Source organism: Telmatherina bonti (genome assembly GCF_933228915.1).
Source record: "Telmatherina bonti genome assembly, chromosome: 6".
In the NCBI taxonomy this organism is placed as follows: domain Eukaryota; kingdom Metazoa; phylum Chordata; class Actinopteri; order Atheriniformes; family Telmatherinidae; genus Telmatherina; species Telmatherina bonti.
Window position 1 is genome coordinate 19897108 of NC_136624.1, and position 21823 is coordinate 19918930.

The 21823-nt window shown below is 38.1% G+C and overlaps 1 protein-coding gene across 1 annotated transcript in view; it reads left to right on the forward strand.

Annotated features, from left to right (window-relative positions):
- The window catches only part of arhgef10la (Rho guanine nucleotide exchange factor (GEF) 10-like a), a gene marked incomplete at its 5' end in the record, with an annotated part of 119178 nt that overhangs the window by 48130 nt on the left and 49225 nt on the right, over positions 1–21823 (forward strand). The window contains one exon of the mRNA XM_079242019.1: positions 12271–12371. Coding sequence (XP_079098145.1) covers positions 12271–12371 — 101 coding nt within the window. The remainder of the gene's footprint in view (positions 1–12270; positions 12372–21823) is intronic.

The window sequence follows — 21823 nt, forward strand, 5'->3', positions numbered from 1 at the left end:
ATTAACTTTTTACAATTAAAACATAAAAAATGGAGCCAAGGAGAAGACTGTCAATCTTAAATAAATCTTTTAACCTATTGGATGGTACATAGATTCTTCTAAGATTCTTGAGACCAGGATTATAGAAGAATCCGTCTTTCAAGGTTCAAATTAAGCCATTATGACCAAGGCACTGTGGGTCAGGCTAATCATCCTTTGACACCAGTAATAAGGTGTAGATTTTAGTAGCAGCAGTAATCAGCAATACTGAAAAGGTCACCCAGTAAATAATGCTATACAATTTTGTTTATCAGCATTAAAGGTAAGGGCTGTTATTTCTCAGTTGGAAAGAAGTTTCTGCCGGTCTCCTAACAGTTATGACAAAGGACTGATTCACAAAACAGACTTCAGCTAACTTGTTGAAGTTTGCTTGTGATGGATTTCAACGTTTTTGGTCATTTATGAATATGTCATGAATGTATGTAAGTATTCATGCTTAAAGCTTGCATGTCCATTAAAATTGCTATAAAGAGGTGTCTTTACCAGGAAAATTAGATCAATGCCAGAAAGTTGTTGCATGTTTAACGGTTCCAGTTAAAGAGGAAAGAAATCAGGTAAATTCCACTGGTTTGCCCTGTGAAGAAACGCCAACAATCTACTGAGTCTTAACAACCATCAAGACCAATAAGTTTCCAGAAACATTTCAGGCTACCAGGAAAATGCCCGGTCTGCCAAATGGCCAGTTTTTCCTCGTGTATGGGCTTAAATGGACCCGTTTTGGCCAAAGTGACAGGCCAATTTTCTTCTAAGTCAGCCTCTTTTGTTCCACCGTTCCATGCGTGGAAAACAAGTAAAAAATGATTTTCCTCAGTACTCATCAAATAATTGAAAGAGATTTTTAGTCAGCTGATATCAGAAAAAACAAAGGTGAATTACAAAAGAGAGCTTTTGGTCTCTGACTTCCCCTGGTGACATGTGTGCGACAGCTTGATTGAAAGCCTTGAAGGTGGCTGTTACCTGGTCATTACCATAGAAATAGATGTATTTTTTATAGAAATGTGAAATTGGGCACCACATGGAGTTTGTCATGACTCCTTGCCCAAAATACCAAAGAGGTATCTTTAAAATGTATTTGAAGTTGGCCAATGCCAGCTCTGTCCCCTGCTTCATGGCATCTAGATTTTCTTTGCAGGCAGAAGGGACTTGTTTAGTTGGCAATGTGAATAAAGATGTTTTAGATGACTTTTCGGGCAGATTAGAATATCATTCACTGTTTCAAATACGCTTCTATGTAAGCCATTTTGCCAGAATTTAAAACATAATCTGTCTTCAGTGGGAAATTTACAGTGCTAATAAACCCTTCTGGCCACCGATAGTAGTAGTTGTGGTAGTTATAAGCTTGTCCGAATGGCATATGCATACTGTGATTTCTAGACTATCAGCCACTTTTTACACATGATTTGAAGGCTGCAGCTTAAACAGTGAGAAGGCTAATTTATTTATTTTTACAGGGTAACATCTTAAGGGACTGTGTGATGAAAAGGACAGTCCAAGCTCAAGGGCGAATTTGCCAAAATTGCCTTGAGAGGAAAGTCACACAGAAAGTGACAACGAAAACGAGACAGAGAAAGTGTGTGATGAAGTAATTCTGAAGCTGTTTAATTCCAACACTTATGAAGACCATTTAGGGTACATTCACATCAGCCTTTTTCATTCAAAACCAAGTCTGCTTGCTCGGAAAGTTCTCTTTGTTTGGAGAGCTGTGAATGTGCCAAACGTATTCTGATTTGGACCACAGAAGTGGACCCGGTCTGCCAACAAACAGTTCACGGTGCATCTCTAGCTGACCAAATGAAGGAAGCGGACTACAAAAAAATGACTTCCTGCATTTAGCGTAGCTTGGCAATGTGGGTAAATACATAGCGATCATCTTCTGCCTTGTCTGTTGTTAATACTGCGCACATTGTTGCAGTGTATTTCTGCAGTATACATGCATGAGACAAAATAAAAAACCCTAAACAGCGATAGTTTCATGCTCCATGTTTAACTCAAATTTTCTTCTACACGCAGGTCTTGTTCTTTTTTTGCAACATACTAGTGCAGCACCACTTGTGTTGGGAATATGGATATATTATTCTAATGGTTTGGCTTGTTTGGGTGAAATGCAGCGTGAACGTGATCTTGGCCAAGTACCCAATCAGATCGAGTGTATCGGACTATCCTGATGTGAATGCACCCTTTTAGCTAGCAATCAGTGACGTTTCTTGTAGGTTACTCTATTGTCGGCTGCGTTACAGTTTAGAATAAAGGCATTTATTTAATTAAAAAAAATACACAATCTGTCTGTGTAAATATCCCACGTTACAACCTGGGCACCTGCGGCTTAAAGAACCACTCGCCCTAAATGTACACACATTTTTCTTTTTAAATTTAATAGGTGCGGTTTATCTTCAGGTCCCCTCAATAGTATGGAAATCTGACATTTTTTTTTAAAATCACATGCTGAGTGACGCCAGTGACACCAAGTGAGTTTCTTTACTCTGTGTAACACAACTTCTGGATCTGTAAGTTAAAAATGTGCAGCCAAAGTAGGAATTAAAGAATGAAGTATCAGTTCCTGAAATCAACGCCATGCAAAAAGAAATCATGACATGATGAACTGATTCCAAGCCTGGTTTCACACCAGTTGTTTGTTGGGTGTGATGCATATGTGTCATGACTTGATCTTCATTTAGGCTCGTAATTTTTAGTTGGAAGGTATATCTGAGCAGTTTTCTGCCAACCTGAAAGTTGATGGTTTGATTCCAAGGCTTCCCTTGACTACAAGCCCAAGTGTCCTCCTGATGTGTCTATCCATGTGTGTGTGATAAAGCAAAGGTCTTAGTATAAACAAAGGAGTGCTGTATGAGTGTGTGTATGTATGGGTGAATTTGACATGTAGTCCAAAGCTCATTGAGTTGCCAAGATGTCTAGCAAAGTGCTGTATAAGTACATCATGTTTACATTTAAATGTCTAACTTACAGCCATCAAACTGTTCTCATATCAGCAGCACTTCACTCATCATTGTTATTGGAGTGTGAAGGCAATATGTTGGAAACACTGACATATATGTGCTTACGTGCTATGATTATAATTTACTTTTTATTAGGAAAATTGAAATTCATAAAGATTAATTTTAAAAAGTATATTATTCATGAAAAAGAGAAACTCAAAGTCAGATATAATTATCTTATTTACTTAATAAATGAGAGCTTCTTTGTTTTTTCTTGAATGGTGATTTAAAAAGTCACAGAACTGCTATCTGGCTAGAGCTGTTACGTATTTCAGACTTCGCTTTCTGGATTATATCATGTTTAACCAAATTGTGCTTGTTGATGGGCATTACCTGAAGCAATACTAGATGAAGTCATTGACCAAGCAGTAGTAGGCCATTAACAAGAAAATTTGGTGTTTTAATAACATAGATAAAATTTAAACTGTGATGTAGCAACAGCTACCTGAAAATAATGTACAAAATGTACCTCAAATAAAATACATAACTTTGAGCCTGACAGTTCCAACATTTAAATCGAATTCCCTTTTTATATATTTTCCTACACTGCTCTTTGATGGGATAAATAAGATGGTTGTAACACAGGCATGCTGTGCTGAAACCACTTTATCTGTAAACACTGCAGCAACCACTTGAAATGACTTTACAGTAGATGCAACCTTGACATGTACATCATATTATGTCATTTAGTAAAGACATTTACAAAGCAAAACGTTGGGATGGTGACAATATTTGCTCGAGCTCAACCGTCTGAAAGGTGAAAACCAAATGAAATACATCTGTTCTGTATGTAGGATTAGTCAAGGGTGGGTTGTATGGGTGAATTTAGAGTTTGGTGTTAACAGATGTCAGGTTGTGCTTGTGCAAATACCCTTAATCTATATATATACATCACCAAGTCTGTATGTATTTATGTCTATTATATGGAATAAATAGCATTTCATCTCAAGCTTGGATACTTCTGAAGTAAATCTTTTTTGGTTGTTAAGCCCATTCAGAAATAAATGAACATTCTCCCATAGCAACCCTGAGTTACGTCCTCCCACCATTTGCAGAGTTAACTTTCTCTTTGACTGATTGATTTTCTTTTGGTTGGAGGTAAATGGAGGGATTGGAGCATGACAGGCTGCCATTCAGCACTCACTCCTACATCTGTCCCATCCTTGTGCATTAGTGTCACATGTGTGCTCCGGCGCTGACCTGCTCCCATAAATCCACTGGGCCAGCTTGGCCCTTTGCTCCCTCACCTCGCTCTGCCCTCGTACCTCCCTCTCTGACTCTCCTTACTTCTGCTACACCCCCCTCCGCCAGCATCCGCAGCCTAGTTCTCCATTCTGGCAGTGCACTACACCTGCACTGCGGCTGTCAATCAGTAGGCAGGAGGGAGGGACGGAGATTGCGCTCAGTTTAGCATGTTTCATGTCATGTGGGCATGAAGTGTTACCTAAAGAATCCAGCCGAGTGAGGAGTTGTATTCTCGTCACACCCTGTCTCTCCTCCTGTCTTCGGCAAATTGCCTTCACTATGTTTAAGCAGTGAGTTGTATGAATTACACCCTTTTGTGAAAGTTCCACTTTTCCAACATGTCAAGGAAGTTTGAGGTCTTATTAGCTTTATTCTTTTCCCGTCTAAAGCCTCTCCTTCCTTTCCCTATGTGTGCATTTTTCTTGCTTCTCTACCTCAGTTTTTTTCTTCGTCCTCTATGAAATGAAAATGAATTTTGAGCGGGCTGCAGCAGGTGTGACAAGCAGGGTTTCTGACTGCACTTCTGCTGCTTCTGCACTGCACTCCGTTACCTTGTGATAATGTCTGAGCATAAAATCGTCTCATTATGTGTGTCTAAGAACCAAACCCAACCCCACTCATTTGACATGCTCTTTTGCACTTTTCTTTCTTTCTCACTTTTTTTTTTTGGTTGTTTTTCTTTCCCTTCAGAATGTAGAATGCAAAGTTAGCTGATAGAGGACCATTATATTTGAAAGCTGCTCAGTGCTTTAAAAAGACAGCTCATCCTGGGTCAGACAGCTTACTTATAGTTCCCATAAAGTCCTATCAATCCAAACAGCAAGGGCTGACTCATTATTAACTCTGGGCTGGTACTGCTAGGCTAACTTTAGATGGCTCAGTATTAATGCAGAAAGTTATTTTATTTGTAAATGCAGAGAAAAGAGTCAAACCTGTATACTAGGTATATGTTTTGATGTATTTTGCTCTTCAGGAGTTATAAGGTCAATCCTCTGTAATTTGTCTTTTTTTATTTCAAGTTGTGATCATACAAAGAAAATCCTCCTTTTTAAGGTCCATTTAAGTATTGAGTATTTTATCATTTTAAACAATATGTTAAGTTGTGAAACTAAGCTAAAGTGTTTCTATTAATGTAATTTTGAATGTTAGAAATTTTCTCTGGACTTGGTCTAACATAGATAATCTGGGAAAAGCTTGAGCATAACCCCCTGCTGCATCATAAGTCCAGTCAGCCTTGAAGACCAAAAAACTTACCAACAGAGATCCAGTCATCAAATTCAGATTTGATATATAACATAAAAAAAGAAGAATAATCCTAAAATAATCCTATTAAAAAACTGATATCAGGCTGCACATCGTTTTAGGTTCCAGGTTCTCTCAGCCCCTAAAAATAAAAGGCCATTAACCCCCCAACTACTTGCCAGGTGCTGAAAATGGCATCCCACTGCTCCAGTAAACATAAAATGTAGAGGCTGACTTTCTAATTTGTATAAATAAGTTATAATGATTAAGTATCATTATTATTAAAAGTATATTGGAATTGCATCAGGGATGTATAGTCTTTGTTTATAAAAACAAACCAAACTTTTAATTGTTTAAAAAAAAAAAAAGAATGGATACTCTGTCAGTACCTTGTCCTCTCACCACACAGTCATACAGTTACAGCTGGATCACTCACTAGTTAAAGCCTCTTGGCTTTGGTTCTACCAGTTTTCCATCTGCTGCTTCTTCATCTGTTCACACAAACACTCGTACTTCACTTCTTATTATTGACACACTGTATTTGTTTCATCTTTCTTTTCCTTCTCTAATTACACACATTGAGCGACGCTTGGACACATGGAGGGGCTGTGGATCAAAAGTTTGATTTTTTTATATTGAAAGATAAACACTCTGCACACAGAGTAAAAGCCAACCTTTATTGTCAAACAGACAATCATTTTCCAGCTACTTGTTTATCTGAAAATCTTTTGATTGATTTGGGGTTTTGGACATTGACATCAGTGGATAGCTAACTAGTCGCGATGTTAGATGGTAGTTAGATCTTTACATTACAAGCTGCTAATAACTTGGTCATAGTGTAGTAACATATAATTACAAGACAATAACCAGGTTGCATCCTAGTAGTAACATCGAGTATATCATTGTAACAATACACTAGAACTGAATTACAGGGAAATTATTGTCCTTGAACCTACAACAACAAGAGGAAAACAAATTTAACAAAGTAAAATGCTTCAATAGAACTATGGTAATATTGCAGTGATCATGTGCTAACTGCCTGAAAATATCTAAAGAAAGGTGAATATATGTTCAAAAACAGATTTATTATAGTTGCAGAAATGTCACAATGATCTAATGATTGGTAAAGTTACTATGTGCTAACTGCAAGTCAGAACTGTAAACTCTGATCAATCCTTTGTTTCTATTTCATTTCATGCTATTACAATATTAGCATACAAAATAAATACTTGCAAACAATCTCAGTGATTTCCATATAACAACAAAGACTCAGGGCTGCAGAATGATTAATTGCATGTTTCTGTGTCATTCTACGGTAGTATGACATTAAACTAAACATCAACAGGGTAGAAATATTACCGGAAATTATTCTTAGTAGTTTCTATATAATTACTTACATGTGCTTAAAAGTGTTCTAATATCTGTCAGTATGCTGAGCATGTATTCCTGTAGCTGATTAAGATTACCTCAAGAAACATGGCTCGAGGAATGTTTGGACATGAATCCAGCCGATAAGGGCTTGGTGTCGGCCATATATGGCAGGGTTCGGAGTGCCACATCCACATCACTCAATCACCTGAAAAACATATGGGAGGAAGAACTAGGGGAAATCTTTGCAGATAGAGCTTGGCAGGAGGCAGTCACAAGAATTCATTCTTCTTCAATATGCATTAGACATGGTCTACCCCAGGTTAAGGTACTACACAGATTGCAATTATCTCCAAGTAGAATAGCTAAAATGTACCCTGGTTCAGACTCATTTTGTCTTAGGTGCAGACGTGGTGCTGCTGACCTCAGTCACATGTTTTGGCTTTGCCCTAAACTTCACACCTTCTGGCAGGCCATCTGTAAGACAATATCATTTATGTGTAAGAAGAATATTGAACCATGTTCTATAACTGCTCTATTTGGGGTTGGCCCTCCAGGTACACCAGTTACAACACACCAGGCTGATGCAATAGCATTCATTACACTACTTGCAAGACGCTTAATACTGCTCAACTGGAAAAAAGCCGCTCCCTTGTCTCATAAGCGATGGATAGAGGATGTTATGTCGCACTTGAAGCTCGAGCATTTGAAACATACTATCAGTGACTCCATTCATAAATACATTGTGACGTGGCAAGCATTTCTGTTGTATTTTGAGACTGAATTTAAGGGTAAGGCCCTTCCCCCGTCCCCACCCCAATTTTCCTAATTGTTGTTTATTTGTGACTTTTTTGCACCTTTGTTGACATTGTTTTATGTGTCATATTATTGTTACATCTTTAAAATTCCATAAAAAGATTTGAATATATATATGTATTCCTGTAGCTGGATGAACAGGTGGTTGACTTTATATGTATATACCCATGTTGCTTCAGTTTGTGGTGTGGCCTCAGAATAATCACTCAGAATGGTTTGTGAAATGGGAAATATTTCTGTATCTGGAACAAAAGTCCTTGATCATTTTGTCTACAAGCAAATTTGAACTTCTAACAGTCCAACAAACTGCAGATGCTTCTGGGTTTCCAATTCGACACTGTTGTTTACTCATCAAATCAAATCAAACTTTATTTATAGAACACTTTTCATACAGGAGCAATTCAAAGTGTTTAACAACATAAAAACTATTTCACAAGTCATGACATGGAAAACAGCATCTTACTAGTATTTCTTTATTTAAAAAGTTTTCTTTTATTTGCTTATTTATTTATTTATTTGTTTGTTTTTTTGGCTTGTTTTACATCTGTTGTACTTTGGAGTTACAGACACACTTTGCAGTTTTCCCTGCTCATGGAGGAAAACATATGAGACAATGAAACAGAATAATGTGCAAATTTGTGTGGAGTGTGAGTAAGTGTGAGCACTCCATCTCAATGTGTTCATAAACAGATCCATAGGTCCATAGAGGGATTTGTGAATTCCCGGAAAAAAATCTGTAACTACATTGACAGATTTGTGTACACATATGCAAATATGAATTCACTCGCAGAAAATTGAAGATTTCTTTTTTTTTTTTTTTTTTACTCAATTACAGTCCAGATGTCACACACACAAATTCTGTATACATCTATAATCATCACAAATCTCAACCGTCTTACAGGTTCTTTTTTTTTTTTTTTTTTATAGAATTTTTTTTTTTACAAATTTTCCAAATCTGATTATGCATGCAAGGATTGAAATACGAACACACAACTCTCAACACACATTTGCAAACAATTCAGTAACAATGTGACCTAAAAGGATAAAGCAGACACACCACCCACTGGTGTGTGCAGGGTGTAATCAGTGTTAAATTCAGGTAAATTTAAAGCAGCTTGATGTCTATTAGTGAACTGTGACACAGTTGCTTATTTTATGTCCTCGTCTTTACACATGCCTCAAGAATAGACATCTTCCAAATTTGATCAAATACTGATTCTTTTAAAGGTTAACATACAAAGAAGGTAAAATCTGTTCTGAGTCACTGTAGAAGCAGCTCCATTTATTACATTACCATAGAGAGATCAAAGCATAATGTCAATTTCAGCATAAATGTGTGTGAGTGTAAAGTTACAGACTATATGCAAACTACACTGAAGTAATAAGTCAGTAAACCTCTCAACTATTTTACTCATATAGAAATACATGAATGGATAATTTATTTACTTGAGTGAAACACAATATCCAACGTTTTTTATAATTCATTATCTTCTTACTCAGAAAATCCTAGCAGAACCTTCATTAATGGATTAACATTAATGTCTGTGTTACGTCGGGTTTTATCGAGGCACTGATGACCTCACACATCTCAAAATGAACTGAAACTCTGCAATGCAGTTTGTTCCACTGCAAAGGTGTGGAAGTGGGGTGGGTTTGAGTTCATGGATTACAGTGGATTAAAATGTTGACCCAGACTATGCAAAAGCGTTCCATCATTCATATTTGATAACACACTTTGATAAATTTATCTGCTTTCAGTTCTTTATGTTCTGTATTCATGTTCTTGTAACTCTTATCAAAGCAAAAGGCAAACTGTGATTTAAAGAAACACTTTTGTCCAAGAAAACTGAACAAACCAGCAAAGTACTACAAGCAGGTAAAAACGCGTTTGTAAATGTGTAGAAATATGCTTTTTTGTGTTTTGTTTTGCTCTAGACTTATGTTATTTCTGGCTCTATTGTTCTGTACTTTAGTTCTGGCTTTTACTCGTTCTTTCACACATCTAAGATCTGGTCTCCAACTGTGGCAGAGCTTGATTTGGCTCCAAAAGGCTTTAACTGATCAGAGCTTAGCTGGCTGTGCCAGCAAAGCCCACACATTGATGGTTTTTTTTTTTTTTTTTTGAGAGCTGGTGCCCACCTATAAGCAATTTAGTGTGACCGGGCTGTGTGATCATCAGAGCCTGCCCTGAATATTGATGTGCAGGCTGAAATCATAAAGCCCCGGCATACTGGACTGAGCTGCTGTAAAGCTGCAACGAGCCGAGCAGCTGCTCCAACATAAAATCTGGCTGTATTAAACTTAAATTCCCATGAAATGAAACATTTCATTTTCTTGTTGATACCTTGTTCCTCAAGCTATATTCTTCCTGTATTCTGCTTTACTATAATACATGTTGAATATGATGCCCCAGTTCCAATGAAGTTGGGACGCTGTGTGAAACATCAATAAGAAAATAAAACAAGGGGGTGAAGTATTTGCTAGTCTTTGTTAACTTATAGTCATTAGAATGCACGACAAAGACAAGATAGTTAAAGGTCAAACTAATAAACTTTATTGTTTTTTGCAAACGTTCACTCACGTAAGAAAAGCTAGGACATGCGTATGTTTACTGCTGCATTACATCACCTTCCCTTTGGCTCAGTCAGCGTTTGGGAACTGAAGACATCGATTGTTGAAGCTTTGAAGGTGGAATTCTTTCCCATTCTTGCTTGATGTACAGCTTCAGTCTGGGGTCTCCATTGTCGTATTTTGCGTTTCATTATGCGCCACACATTTTCAAATGGAGACAGGCAGGTCAGTCCAGCACCTGCAGAACCTAATTAATGCAGAAGGTGGTTTCTGAAATAAGCAGGGATGTCCCTGAAAAAGACTGTTTGGAAGCAGCTTATGTTGCTCCAAAACCTGTATGTGCCTTTCAGCGTTAACGGTGCCTCAACAGGTTACCTGCAAGTTACTCATGCCATGGGCACTAACACACCCCCATACCACCGGAGAGTCATTTTCCTCTTTGGCTGGGTGGACATAATGCTCATGATTTCCTAAAACAACTTATGTGTGGACTCATTCAGGCACTTTTCTACTGTCCCATCAGTCCATTTCAGTCCCTCTCACATAAGCTCGGACCCATTGAAGCCAGCTGTGTTTGTGGATGTTGTTGATATATGGTTTTCACTTTGCATGGCAGAGTTTTAACTTGCATTTGATGCAGTGACAAACTGTCTTAACTAATGATGACTTTCTGGCAACATCCTTTGCACCACAGGTGTCAAACTTCAGTCCTCGAGGGCCGCTAATTAATAAATAGGTTGAGAAGAAGATGCTGGATCTCGCTGATTTGAATCAGGTGTGTTGGTGGAGGGAAACAATGAAAACCTGCTGGATGCCGGCGCTCGAGGACTGGGGTGTGACATCCCCGCTTTACACAATGATGTTTGTTTTTAATGCAGTTCCATCCGGCATTCAGTGTTGCTTTTTGCATTGCAGAGATTTGTCCAGATTCTCTGAATCTCTTGATGATATTATGAACTGTAGTTAACCCTTAAATTCCTTGCAATCGTTTGTTTTACATTTAAAAGTCTACTTTTGTTTTTTTTAATCACAAATTATTTGTATTATCTGGCATATAAATAATATTATACAGATTTGAAATAAATGTAATTAATATCAGCTGAACTGAATGTGTTTGCTTTCTGAAATCCTCTGAGATGATTGTGTTAGAGATGAGAACCATATAAATAAAAATACACAACCTTTAAAAGAATTTCAAGGAAAACAACAAGGATGCATTGAACTGAAGTGAAACAGAGTAAAGGTAACTGGAATGAACATAACTTAACTAATGTACTGACATCTAAACAATTCAAGACAATTGAATTTAATAAATTGAATTCAAGTGAATGTTACTGAAATTGAACTTGATTGGACTAAAATGAATAAAACTTAAAGTCAGTTGACCAGAATTAAAAAAAAAAACCTGACCTAAACTATAATGAAGTAAACTGAATTAATTAAATTCATTTCTTTGATTTTAATGAAATCTAATGAAGTTTAATAGACTGGCGACCTGCACAGGCTTCCCTGCGACCCTGAATTAGACTAAGCTATCCAGAAAACGAATGAACAACTAATTCAGCATGTCTGAACTAAACTGTATGACGCTGAACTAAAGGAAATTAGATGAAGCTGGCTGTCCTTTCTTTTTCTGTCCCAACCTGTTGAATGGTTATTTGTGTGTTTACTTTTTGGTGAATGGCATTCATACTCAAAACCACCTGCACTTATTTTCTGTACTTGATTCAGTCTGTGTGCAATGCGCCCTTCACATCATTTCATCTATTTGCTTCAATAGGATTCAACAATTTTCCCAGTAAATTCCTTCATATTTTGCAAATATGATGATGAAAATTTAGCTTCTGAAAAAAAAAAATGTATTCAGAAAGGAATTAAAACATTCATGCCTGTGTGACTTTTTGCATCAGAAAACATTTGAATTCATATCAGCACGATGCGGCAGTGCATCTTGGCCTGAACCTGTGTTTGAGTTTCCATCCATGTTGTCCTCTAGGTCTGGGCGCCCTGTCAGCTTCATGGTGGTCTTCAACACTCCCAACCCTCTCAGTAAGATTTCCTGGGTCAACCGCCTGCACTTGGCCAAGATTGCACTACGTAAGTACACACAGTCATGCACACAGAGACAGGATTACTATATCAGTTTCTTTTTAAAAGAGTGATGAAATTCAGTGAAATGCAGTGACAATGTGTTCAGTCAGAAGCTCAGACACATCATCAGAGTTCATCTCTTATGTGGTTAAATGGAGAGCTTGCATTGTTACTTAAGTAAACATAGAAAAAAAATGGAATCCAAAATGGGTCATTTAAATGTTAAATGCTAAGGAAAGGTAACCACATAAGCAGATTCACTCTTAAACTCTCTTTCAGTATGCCATGTGGCTGTTGTTTAAACATTGCTCTCTGATGCCATGCAAGGACAAAGACTACTTAAAAAAATATTACTTTCAGAATTTCATTGACTTGTTTTCTTCCATCCTACTATTTGTCTATTTCATTCTTATTTTGGACTTCTCATTATGCAGACTTGGCAGTGGTCAATATTCAGCATTGATAAGAAAAACAAAATGCCTGGATCCTAACCAGTAGCAAGCAGATCACTTCTTTTATTTAGTTCTTCTGTAACCTTTGTCCTCTTGCTTTGCTGATCTTAATACGACTGCATGGTCACATAAGGTCGAGTTTTCTTTGCTTCATCAGAGGCTCATCAGTGTGTGCTGTTTCGCAGCAGTAGAAGCAGATGAGACTACGCTGATATGCTGTTTTGCCTATAATGACATATATAATCAACCCACTCACTCTCTCTATCCCCTTTTTCCCATCCTTTCCTGTTTACAGTGCAGCCTTGAGCAATTCTCCTTGTCACAATGCTTTATTCTACGTTTGTTGTGCATGCATCATGTCTCTCAACAGTCAGGGCTTTTGTGCAGATAAAATTGAATTGAGCAGGCAGTTGGCTTCTCAGCACAGCTTCCCCTGTATTGCAATAGCTTCTTTTCAACGGTGAGGCCACTGCCTTTTGCACTGCTACTCACTGCAGCTAGCAGCAGTGCAGAAGAATTGGGGGGTCTGATTATGAATTGAGGGTAGATGAAAGCATATGCATGTCTTGCTTAGATGACTGGTAAAACATGTATTTTTTTTTTGGATGATTTAATACCAAAGCAATCTATGAGATTATCTTTAGGCTTGGCTCATGGAAAAAAAGACACAGCCTCCACTGTGTGGTCTCAATTCCAAGCTTCACCTCTCATTCAGGAGAGCTCAAGGTTAGGTTTTTTTTTTGTTTGAACTTGGTTCCTGTTTAGAGTAAGATAGATGATAGAGCAAGGTAGGCTTTAGGGAAGGCCACTACCCTGTGGGCATGCACGCTTTGCACAGTTTCCAGGCAGATCCACTTATTTGTTATGTCAGCTTTAAAAACAAAGAAACGAATAGTGGGGCACAGGTCGGAAGGAATTCTTTGTGCTTCAGAAAAGCTTTCGGGAGACTTTGCTCACCTTGTAGCTACACTCAGTCCTTGCATATTACAATAAAGATATAACACCCAACACCTAATTCTTCCACAATGCTGCTGGCTTACCTTTAATAGGAGTATAGAGGTGCAAGAAGCGTGCAGTGTATCCGTAGATCCCCCAGTAGCGCTTGCTGTTTGTGGTTTATGTCGAAGTGACATCAAAGACGTCTGTCTGAAAGCCGAGGACGCAGTGGTTGCAGTGAAGCGCAGCGTCCCCAGTCTTTCCGTGTTGCTCGTACCTTTATCAGCAGCACAGCAGGCTTACTGATGAGGACAGCAGCGTGGTTATTGTATGCAGCTCTCAGCTCTCCCCCATTACTGTGTGTGGACATGGGGGGTATTTAAAGCAAAATCATGCTAATTAACTTGCTGTCTCAGTGACAAGAAACATACATTTTGCAATATTTGTTTATTTGTGTTGAACATTTGAATCAAGTATAAAATGCAATAATGAGAAGAGGATGAGGAGTGTGTCCTACTTGATTCTAAATGAATTCAGTAAACATGATTTATTTGGCATTCATTTGAGAAGATGTCAACAAATAAAGATTGTTGAATTTCTCTCTTTATTGCATTTTACACCTTTGGATAACACATAAGTGCTCAACACAGAGGATGAAATGTTATTAATATGTAAATAATGCACTTTTTTCCATGAAAACACGGAGCATCCATTTGTTATTGTTTTGTTGCTGTTTTATCTTTTACATTCAAGTTCTTGTCATATGGCTCTTATTACAGGTTATCAGAAGCACTTGTGAATAATAAAATATCGCATCTTTGACACATCTGAGAATGCATGATTGAACCAGTTTACTTTTTTTTTTGTTTGTTTATTTTTTGCGAAAAGGGATTAAACAGACTCTTTTTTTTTTTAGTTTTGTGAAAATGACAGCATTGCAAGGTTTGGGCAGAAGCAACAGCTTAGCAGTGGGGAAGCAAGAGAGATGGGGGAGGGGTAAAAAAAAAAGGGCAATTAAATAAGAGCAATAAAGGATTAGATTAATAATTTATCATAAATAGGTTCAAGAGATATATCTGAAGAGTTGCTAAGAAGAGATGATGAAATGATGAAAATTTCCTAATCAAACTCTCACATATCTCTGCTGTCAGCGTGGACAGGATGTACTCAGAGATTTTCCTTCATGAATTTTTCTTAATATCTGAATCATCAGCTAATGTGCAGATTGTATCTGAATACAATAAAACTTATTTGAAAAGAACTGACTGAGTTATATAACATTTCACATACCAATGTACAAATGAGACTTGCAAGCTCCACTTTGTGGATGAGGAGAATGTTTCATTCTTCTGTCTTTTTGTTCAATAAAATAATAAAAGCTTTCATAATGAGAACTGCACAGCCATGTCAGAAAGTTTGGTATAACTTGAGCAATAAATGAGGACTGCTTCTAATATGCAGCAATAGCAATTTCAGATGACAAAGACGGAAAGCAAAAAAATACTTTTTTGTTTGTTTTCATAGAAAACAGACAGGAAAGAAAAAGAACTGAGAAAATTAATTGAATTTTTGAATATGTTTCACTTCCTTTTGAAAGTCTTCACGTCCACATGGCGCTGAATTGCAGTAAAACCACAAAAGTATCATAGCAATCCAACCCTTCATCAACAGGAAAGCAGGGATTTGCCTCCTTGAAACCAGTCATGTCTGACACCAGGTGCCAAGGTGGATAGGTTTAAAATCTCTACCATCTCTGTTCCACCATCAACTGGAGGATATTATGTCAATGTGGCAAACAGGCGCCAAACACAACAAAATTAATGGCATCGGTTACCAACCGTGTGACGGTGCTGCTCCTTGACAGCATGTGATGTGGTGCGCTGAAAGATCTTGCAGCATCCTGGAAGTGAAGTGAAGTGCAGTTTCTCAACCTTTGGACCCTCTGAGCAGCAACGACTCCAGAAATGTTGAAAACATAGACCCTTGAGTCATCAAACGAGTCAGAAACGCAAAGTTTTGAAGTGAGAAAGCTACAAAGTGCAACTCAAAGGTTGAGGATCTTCATCACATACTGTGGTGACGGGTCATACATACATAGTGGCTTTTTTTTAATTCATCTATACCTTAACAGTCCTTTTTTTAAGACACATGTAAGGGATGAGGGTGGGAGATTAATTTCATTGACTCCCTTGGGGATCTAGATCACCACCAACCGGGTCAGGATGACAATTACATGTTAATTGTTTTACACCCACACTTTGCTTTCCCATTTCACCAAATGTAATTACAATCAGGGAGTTGTTGATTTAATTTCACGGATGGTGTACTGTCACTGATACCCCCTTGTCATCGCAGTAGCAGGCAGGTCTGGCCTGTGCTCAGGGGGGACCTACAGTTGAATCAGCATTTCAAACTCACTGAGCCGTACTGCTGTTGCGTTTGAAATGGCTGTCTTGCTCTGAAATGTCCCTGAATGGTGGACAACACAAGCAGTTAATGTTCTCATGCATGATTTAGTGAGTGATTAGATATCGTGAAACTCATTTTCCCCGACCCATTTCCACACCAGTGTTTATCCAGTTACCTCCAATTAGAGGGAACACAGTGCCATCGCTCTTCTGTACTTGGTAGAATTTGCTGTGTCACATGTGTGAATATCATTGGCTTTTAATGACATTTATGCATGGTGCATTAAAGTCCTGTTAGTGACTTGCTCATTAACATTGCCTTGTTAATTGATACTTTGAGATTTTCTCTGCGTCATTTAAAGTCAAATCATTTCTGTAGCATTTTGATGCTTGCGTTTGATGGCCGTTCTTAAAACAATCCAACTGGAGCCCAGTATACTTTTGCATGATGTTATAAAGCTGCTCTGGTAGAGAAGCTTTACATGACAATATTGCAGAGTCAGGCTGATGTGGCACCCGCCTCCGATAAGACACTTTGCCAGCGAACTGTATTTGTCGCTGTGCGAGTGCATGTTGTGTAGTTATGAAGCCTTGAAATAGAAACTAAGAATAACCCCGCAGCGCTTCTTTGCCAGGAGCCGCTGGGCCCATTAAGAACCTGGTGTGCTTCTGCATTCTTTATGCCCATCCTATCTGAGTGGCCCTACTGTTTCTGAAGGGTCTTCATGAAATAGCCAGAAGCATTGCCTAATTAATGGGCTTTCACACTGCAGAATTAATTGCTTCCTACCATGCGGTCCCAGCACTTTCAGACAAGGTTACGGCGGCAGACTTTGACGGCCCTCACAAGAAGAACACGATGCTGTCAGATCATGAGAGATTGTTGCTGAGCTGTTGGACACAACCAGAAGAATGGGTGCAGGCAAGTATAGGGAGATATTGAAGGGTGTGTGGAAAAATGTGTTTCAGTGTGTTTTGTGGGTGTTAGGGGGAGGAAGGGGTGGTTGAGGAGAAGTGAAAGGATGATTGAGACAAGCAATCAGTCCCGCTGCGGGGGACCGAGAGCAAGCAGGAGACTGTTGCCTGCTGTTACACTCCTAAGTGTGCCCATCTGATTTTTTAAAAATTCTTATTTTTTTTCCTCCTCATATGCAGATCAATAAAAGAGTGGATTGTGGTTTCAAAGATTTGGCACCACTCTGACACACCTTTTTAATCCACGTTGTGAAAAACTATGCCACGCCAATGTGCACTGCACGGGAGACAAGAGAGGAGGGGGAATTTAAAATCCACCCTGCTGCGCGGGGGACTGAGAGGAGTTTATTTTCATTAGCAGAGGGATTCAGATTGCTTGGTCGCTATGGTGACTGGTATCTTTGCATCTGCTCAAGCAGCATAAACCACACCTTGTGTGAAAATGTTATCTTTTTATTTTATGCTGGTAAAGTATGTCGATTTAATAAATTATACAGTACTCTTTTCAACACTTTAAACATTAAAAAGCAAGAATATATGATTTGCGGGGAGCATTTTCCGTTAGCCCCGCAATTAATCTGTCAGACTGCAAAGATTATCGCCCTATCTCGCTGTGCTCAAACATGGGAAATGTTTATGATGAGTAAACATTATCACAGATTTAATTAACAAAGCCCACACTTGCATTGATCCATGGGAAATATCAATTGCACTGGTGTATTTAATTAGTCTATATCTTTGCCCTTTGTGTCGCTGAGGTTGATAGAGCACCATACTCTGCAAATTAATCTTCATCAGCAAAAGACTTGAAACGAAGACCTGATTGGAATAATGAAAATGTGAAACAAAATTTCCACACAAATGTTCCACCCAGCTTTTACAAGTAATGTTTTTTTTTTCCACATAGTTAAAGAGCTGGAGCTTGGATTAAGAACACAGTGGATAAACTTGACCTTCACCTTTGGACAGTGGAATCTCATCATTCGGATAGCTTGCCTTTAATTAATCCTGTAGTTGCCTGAACAAATTGCGCCTCAGTGGAGCACCCAATAATTTCATAACACCGTGTAAAACAGTTTGATTTATTTGCAGTTAGCTATGCTTGCACATTAATGACATTTAACTTTATATTTTCAATAATTCAAGATGGTAACCAGGACAACAAGTATTGGTTGTGGCAGCACATTTCTTTGTTTATTAGTTTAGCTTCATGATTGGTTATTTTTTATCTGTCACAACTCGTCCACCGTGTTAACTGTCAGTGGTCATGCTTGCAGCTTGCAGCTTGCAGCTTGCAGTGCACTCATGCATTACCTGGACCCAGAGTAGATATTATGAGCAAGTCTTGTTAGGCACTAGAAACAGGAATTAGATGTGGATGTAACTTCATTTCTGTGAGGAGTGCAAAGCCCTGTAATTAACTTTGTCATGCTTTACACTAAGATGATAAGTGAACAATAGCCCACCTGTACTTTCTGAATTAAGCATATTGTAATGGAAATTTTACATGCAGCCATTTATTTTAATTAAGCATGTGCCTATACTTTACAGTTGGGTTATTTATTGCCATGCCTGTCCCCTCAGGGGAGATCATGGTCAAACTAGTGGTCAGCATTTTTTCCCTACTTTCATTTTGGCTACTTAATATTATTTCAATCATGTTTAGTTTTCTTCTCCATTTTTCTTGCTTTTCTTTTTTTTTTGTGAGTGTTATTATTCAACCCTTTCCCATTTTTTTAGTTAAAGATTTGAGTTGTACATTTTTTTCCCTGCATTTGCTTATTTATTTGCAATTTTGTTGATTAAAAAACATAATGTGTCAGTGAATATCTTTTTTTATTCATTCATTCCTGCATTCATTATCCTAACCGCTTAATCCAATGAAGGGAGCCTATCCCAGCAGTCTTTGGGTGAAAGGCAGGGTACACCCTGGATAGCTCGTCAGGCCATTGCAGGGCCACACAGGGACAAACAACCACCCAAGCTCACACTCATTCCTAGTGGCAATTTAGAGTTACCAATTAGCCTAACATACATGTCTTTGGACAGTGGGAGGAAGCCGGAGTACCCACTCGTACACAGGAAGAACATGCAAACTCCTTCTTGCTGTAAGACCAACGTGCTAACCACTATGCCACTGTGCAGCTCTTTTTTTAATGTTTTATTCAATTAGTTGCAAAGTCAGTAGAAAATAACATATATAGCAAGCCAATAAACATATCACAAGAGGTGATTTAATTTGTATTTATTCAAAGCACATTTTATTTTTTCTGTCCTTTTGTGTAATTTCTGACTATTAACTGACAAATTCAGCAAAAGCTTTGGCACTCTTAAATAGAAAACTGTTTACCTAAGAAAAGAATAGCAAATATAAGTTTGTAATGACTGGTTTAAAAGAGACCGCCATTCCTGCAGCCATCTGTCTCCAAGTAAAATACTTCAATTTTACTTGTCATCCAGACCAACCATAGAAAAAATCAATAATTAAAGAGCAGTGAGAAGATGACAGTAAATATAAATTACTGAATGATTTTAAACCTTCATGGTATCCTTGCTCTCAGTATGACGGTCTTGTCACTACACTGTGCAAGAAATAAGATGACAGGATGGATCAATTGTATCGAATTGGTGTAAAATCTTCTTCTTGCAGAAAGCATTGAGATAGATTCATGAAACACAAGGTGAACATAAAAGATAACATTTTATTACTTAAAAATGGCAATTACCTCCTAAACCGTTTCTTTTTATAAACACGGGCTGGAAAAAAAATCTTGAAACAGGCAAAAATATTGCATGATTATTAAATAAGCCAATTTCTGTGTTTTGCTGATGTTTTGAGATCTTTGATATTTAGAACACTTAGACACCTGCTTTCTGTTTACTTTCCTTACTTTTAACACCAAATTAAACAGCCATTTGTCAATTGACATTCCACAACCCTCAATGACGTAAAATCGTGTTTTTCAGAGATTTCAATGAGTGCATTAAAAGTTAAAAACTGAAGTCTAATTGGTATTCAGATGCTGTGCCTTGGTACTTTAATCAGTGTTAGATTTACCTGTTAACTTTAAAAGTCCTTCAGATGTCTGCATGTGGCAAGCTGAATTAACTGGGAACATTTCATGGAAACATATACACATACACATACATTTACATACACATACATTCCTGTGTATGTAAATTCTCAACATTGCACTGTGAGTCAGAGCTCAAATTAAGTCACTGAGTTGAAGATACTCCCTCGAAAACCTCTAAAAACTGGTTTGGCATCCCAAAAGGTCAATATACAGCTGCAAATTCTGTACAGAAAGAATCCAGCTAAAATCCAAATAATGAAATAATCAAGGAAAATGAAACAAAACCTGGGCAAATGATCCAAGGATAGAACAAAGAACATCTCATGTGCAGGGTCAGCAGAAGATAATTCAATATACAGCTGGGCAAAATGAAAAATTGCAAGCTCAGGACAAAAACAAAACAAAAAAGTCCCTTGAACGGAGGCCAAAACAACTGCTAACAACCAAAACCCCTAGCATTGCAATGAGAAAGTGTTTACTATTCAGTCCTGCATTAAATCTCTGTGGTAGTGGCAGGATCTATGAAACCATCCACTGCAAAGGTAGTGTCCCAGATTTCTGGTCAGTTATACTGTTTTCATAAGTTTCAGCTCCCTGACTTTCTCTGGGCAAACACCTTAATAAAATGAACTGATCACAAGGTTCATGCGTGCATGTGTGTGGACACAGTAGCATTCTTTGGTTGATAAAAAACCTCATCATGATGATTTGATTTAACAGTGCTTGTTGTGCATGACATCCATCCTCATTACTACGTGGCAAAAACATTAAAGTTCACACTCATAAACATAATAAGTATTTTTAAACTGTGGAAGGGGAGTGTGTATGTACTACGTTATTGGTTTATAAAGGGACAAACACCAAACACAAAGACACTCGGTCAAAATGTATCCTCTATTCAATTACATTTTTGTGTCTCCACACAATCGGGATGCAGCACTCTACCAAGTGTCCTCTTTTCATCCATCTCATATATGGTCACCCCAACACTCGAGCTTTGTCCACTACCAATACACACATAGTAAGCAAGCTCTAACTACATAAAGGGATGGCTTCACACCATATTCTGCAGGCTGCACTACAGTTTGTGAGAACCATAACATTCTATTATTATTAGGCCAGTTTATAATTTCTCTTGGCCAACTCCCTCAGTCTATTTCTTTTGTTGTTGTTTTTGTCAACACCCTGTACCCTGATGTTATGTTTCCATCAATGCTAGTTAAATTTGCAGTATGCAATAGAGCTGCACAATTGATTGGATTTTGATCGTGATCACGATTTTGTTGGCCACAATTAAATAAACCTGATAGTCAACGATATTTACATTCAAAAGACGAGCTCTGCTGCATGCATTTCTGATCACTCAGATTCTCAACCAGTAGTCTTCCAACCGCCAGGGGGCGAACGTGTAGTTAAGGCTTCATTAAGCTGCCTAAACACCAAGTGGGCACACCTTTTACCAGCAGCCATTGTTGGATTAGTTGGACAGTTGAGGTGGGCGTGGTTAACACGGAAAAGCATGAAGCGGTAAGATGCCGCTTCTGCAATTTTGCTGTTGCAAGTAAAACAGATTGTTTTGATTAAACAGCTGATCGAGGTGGTAAAACATA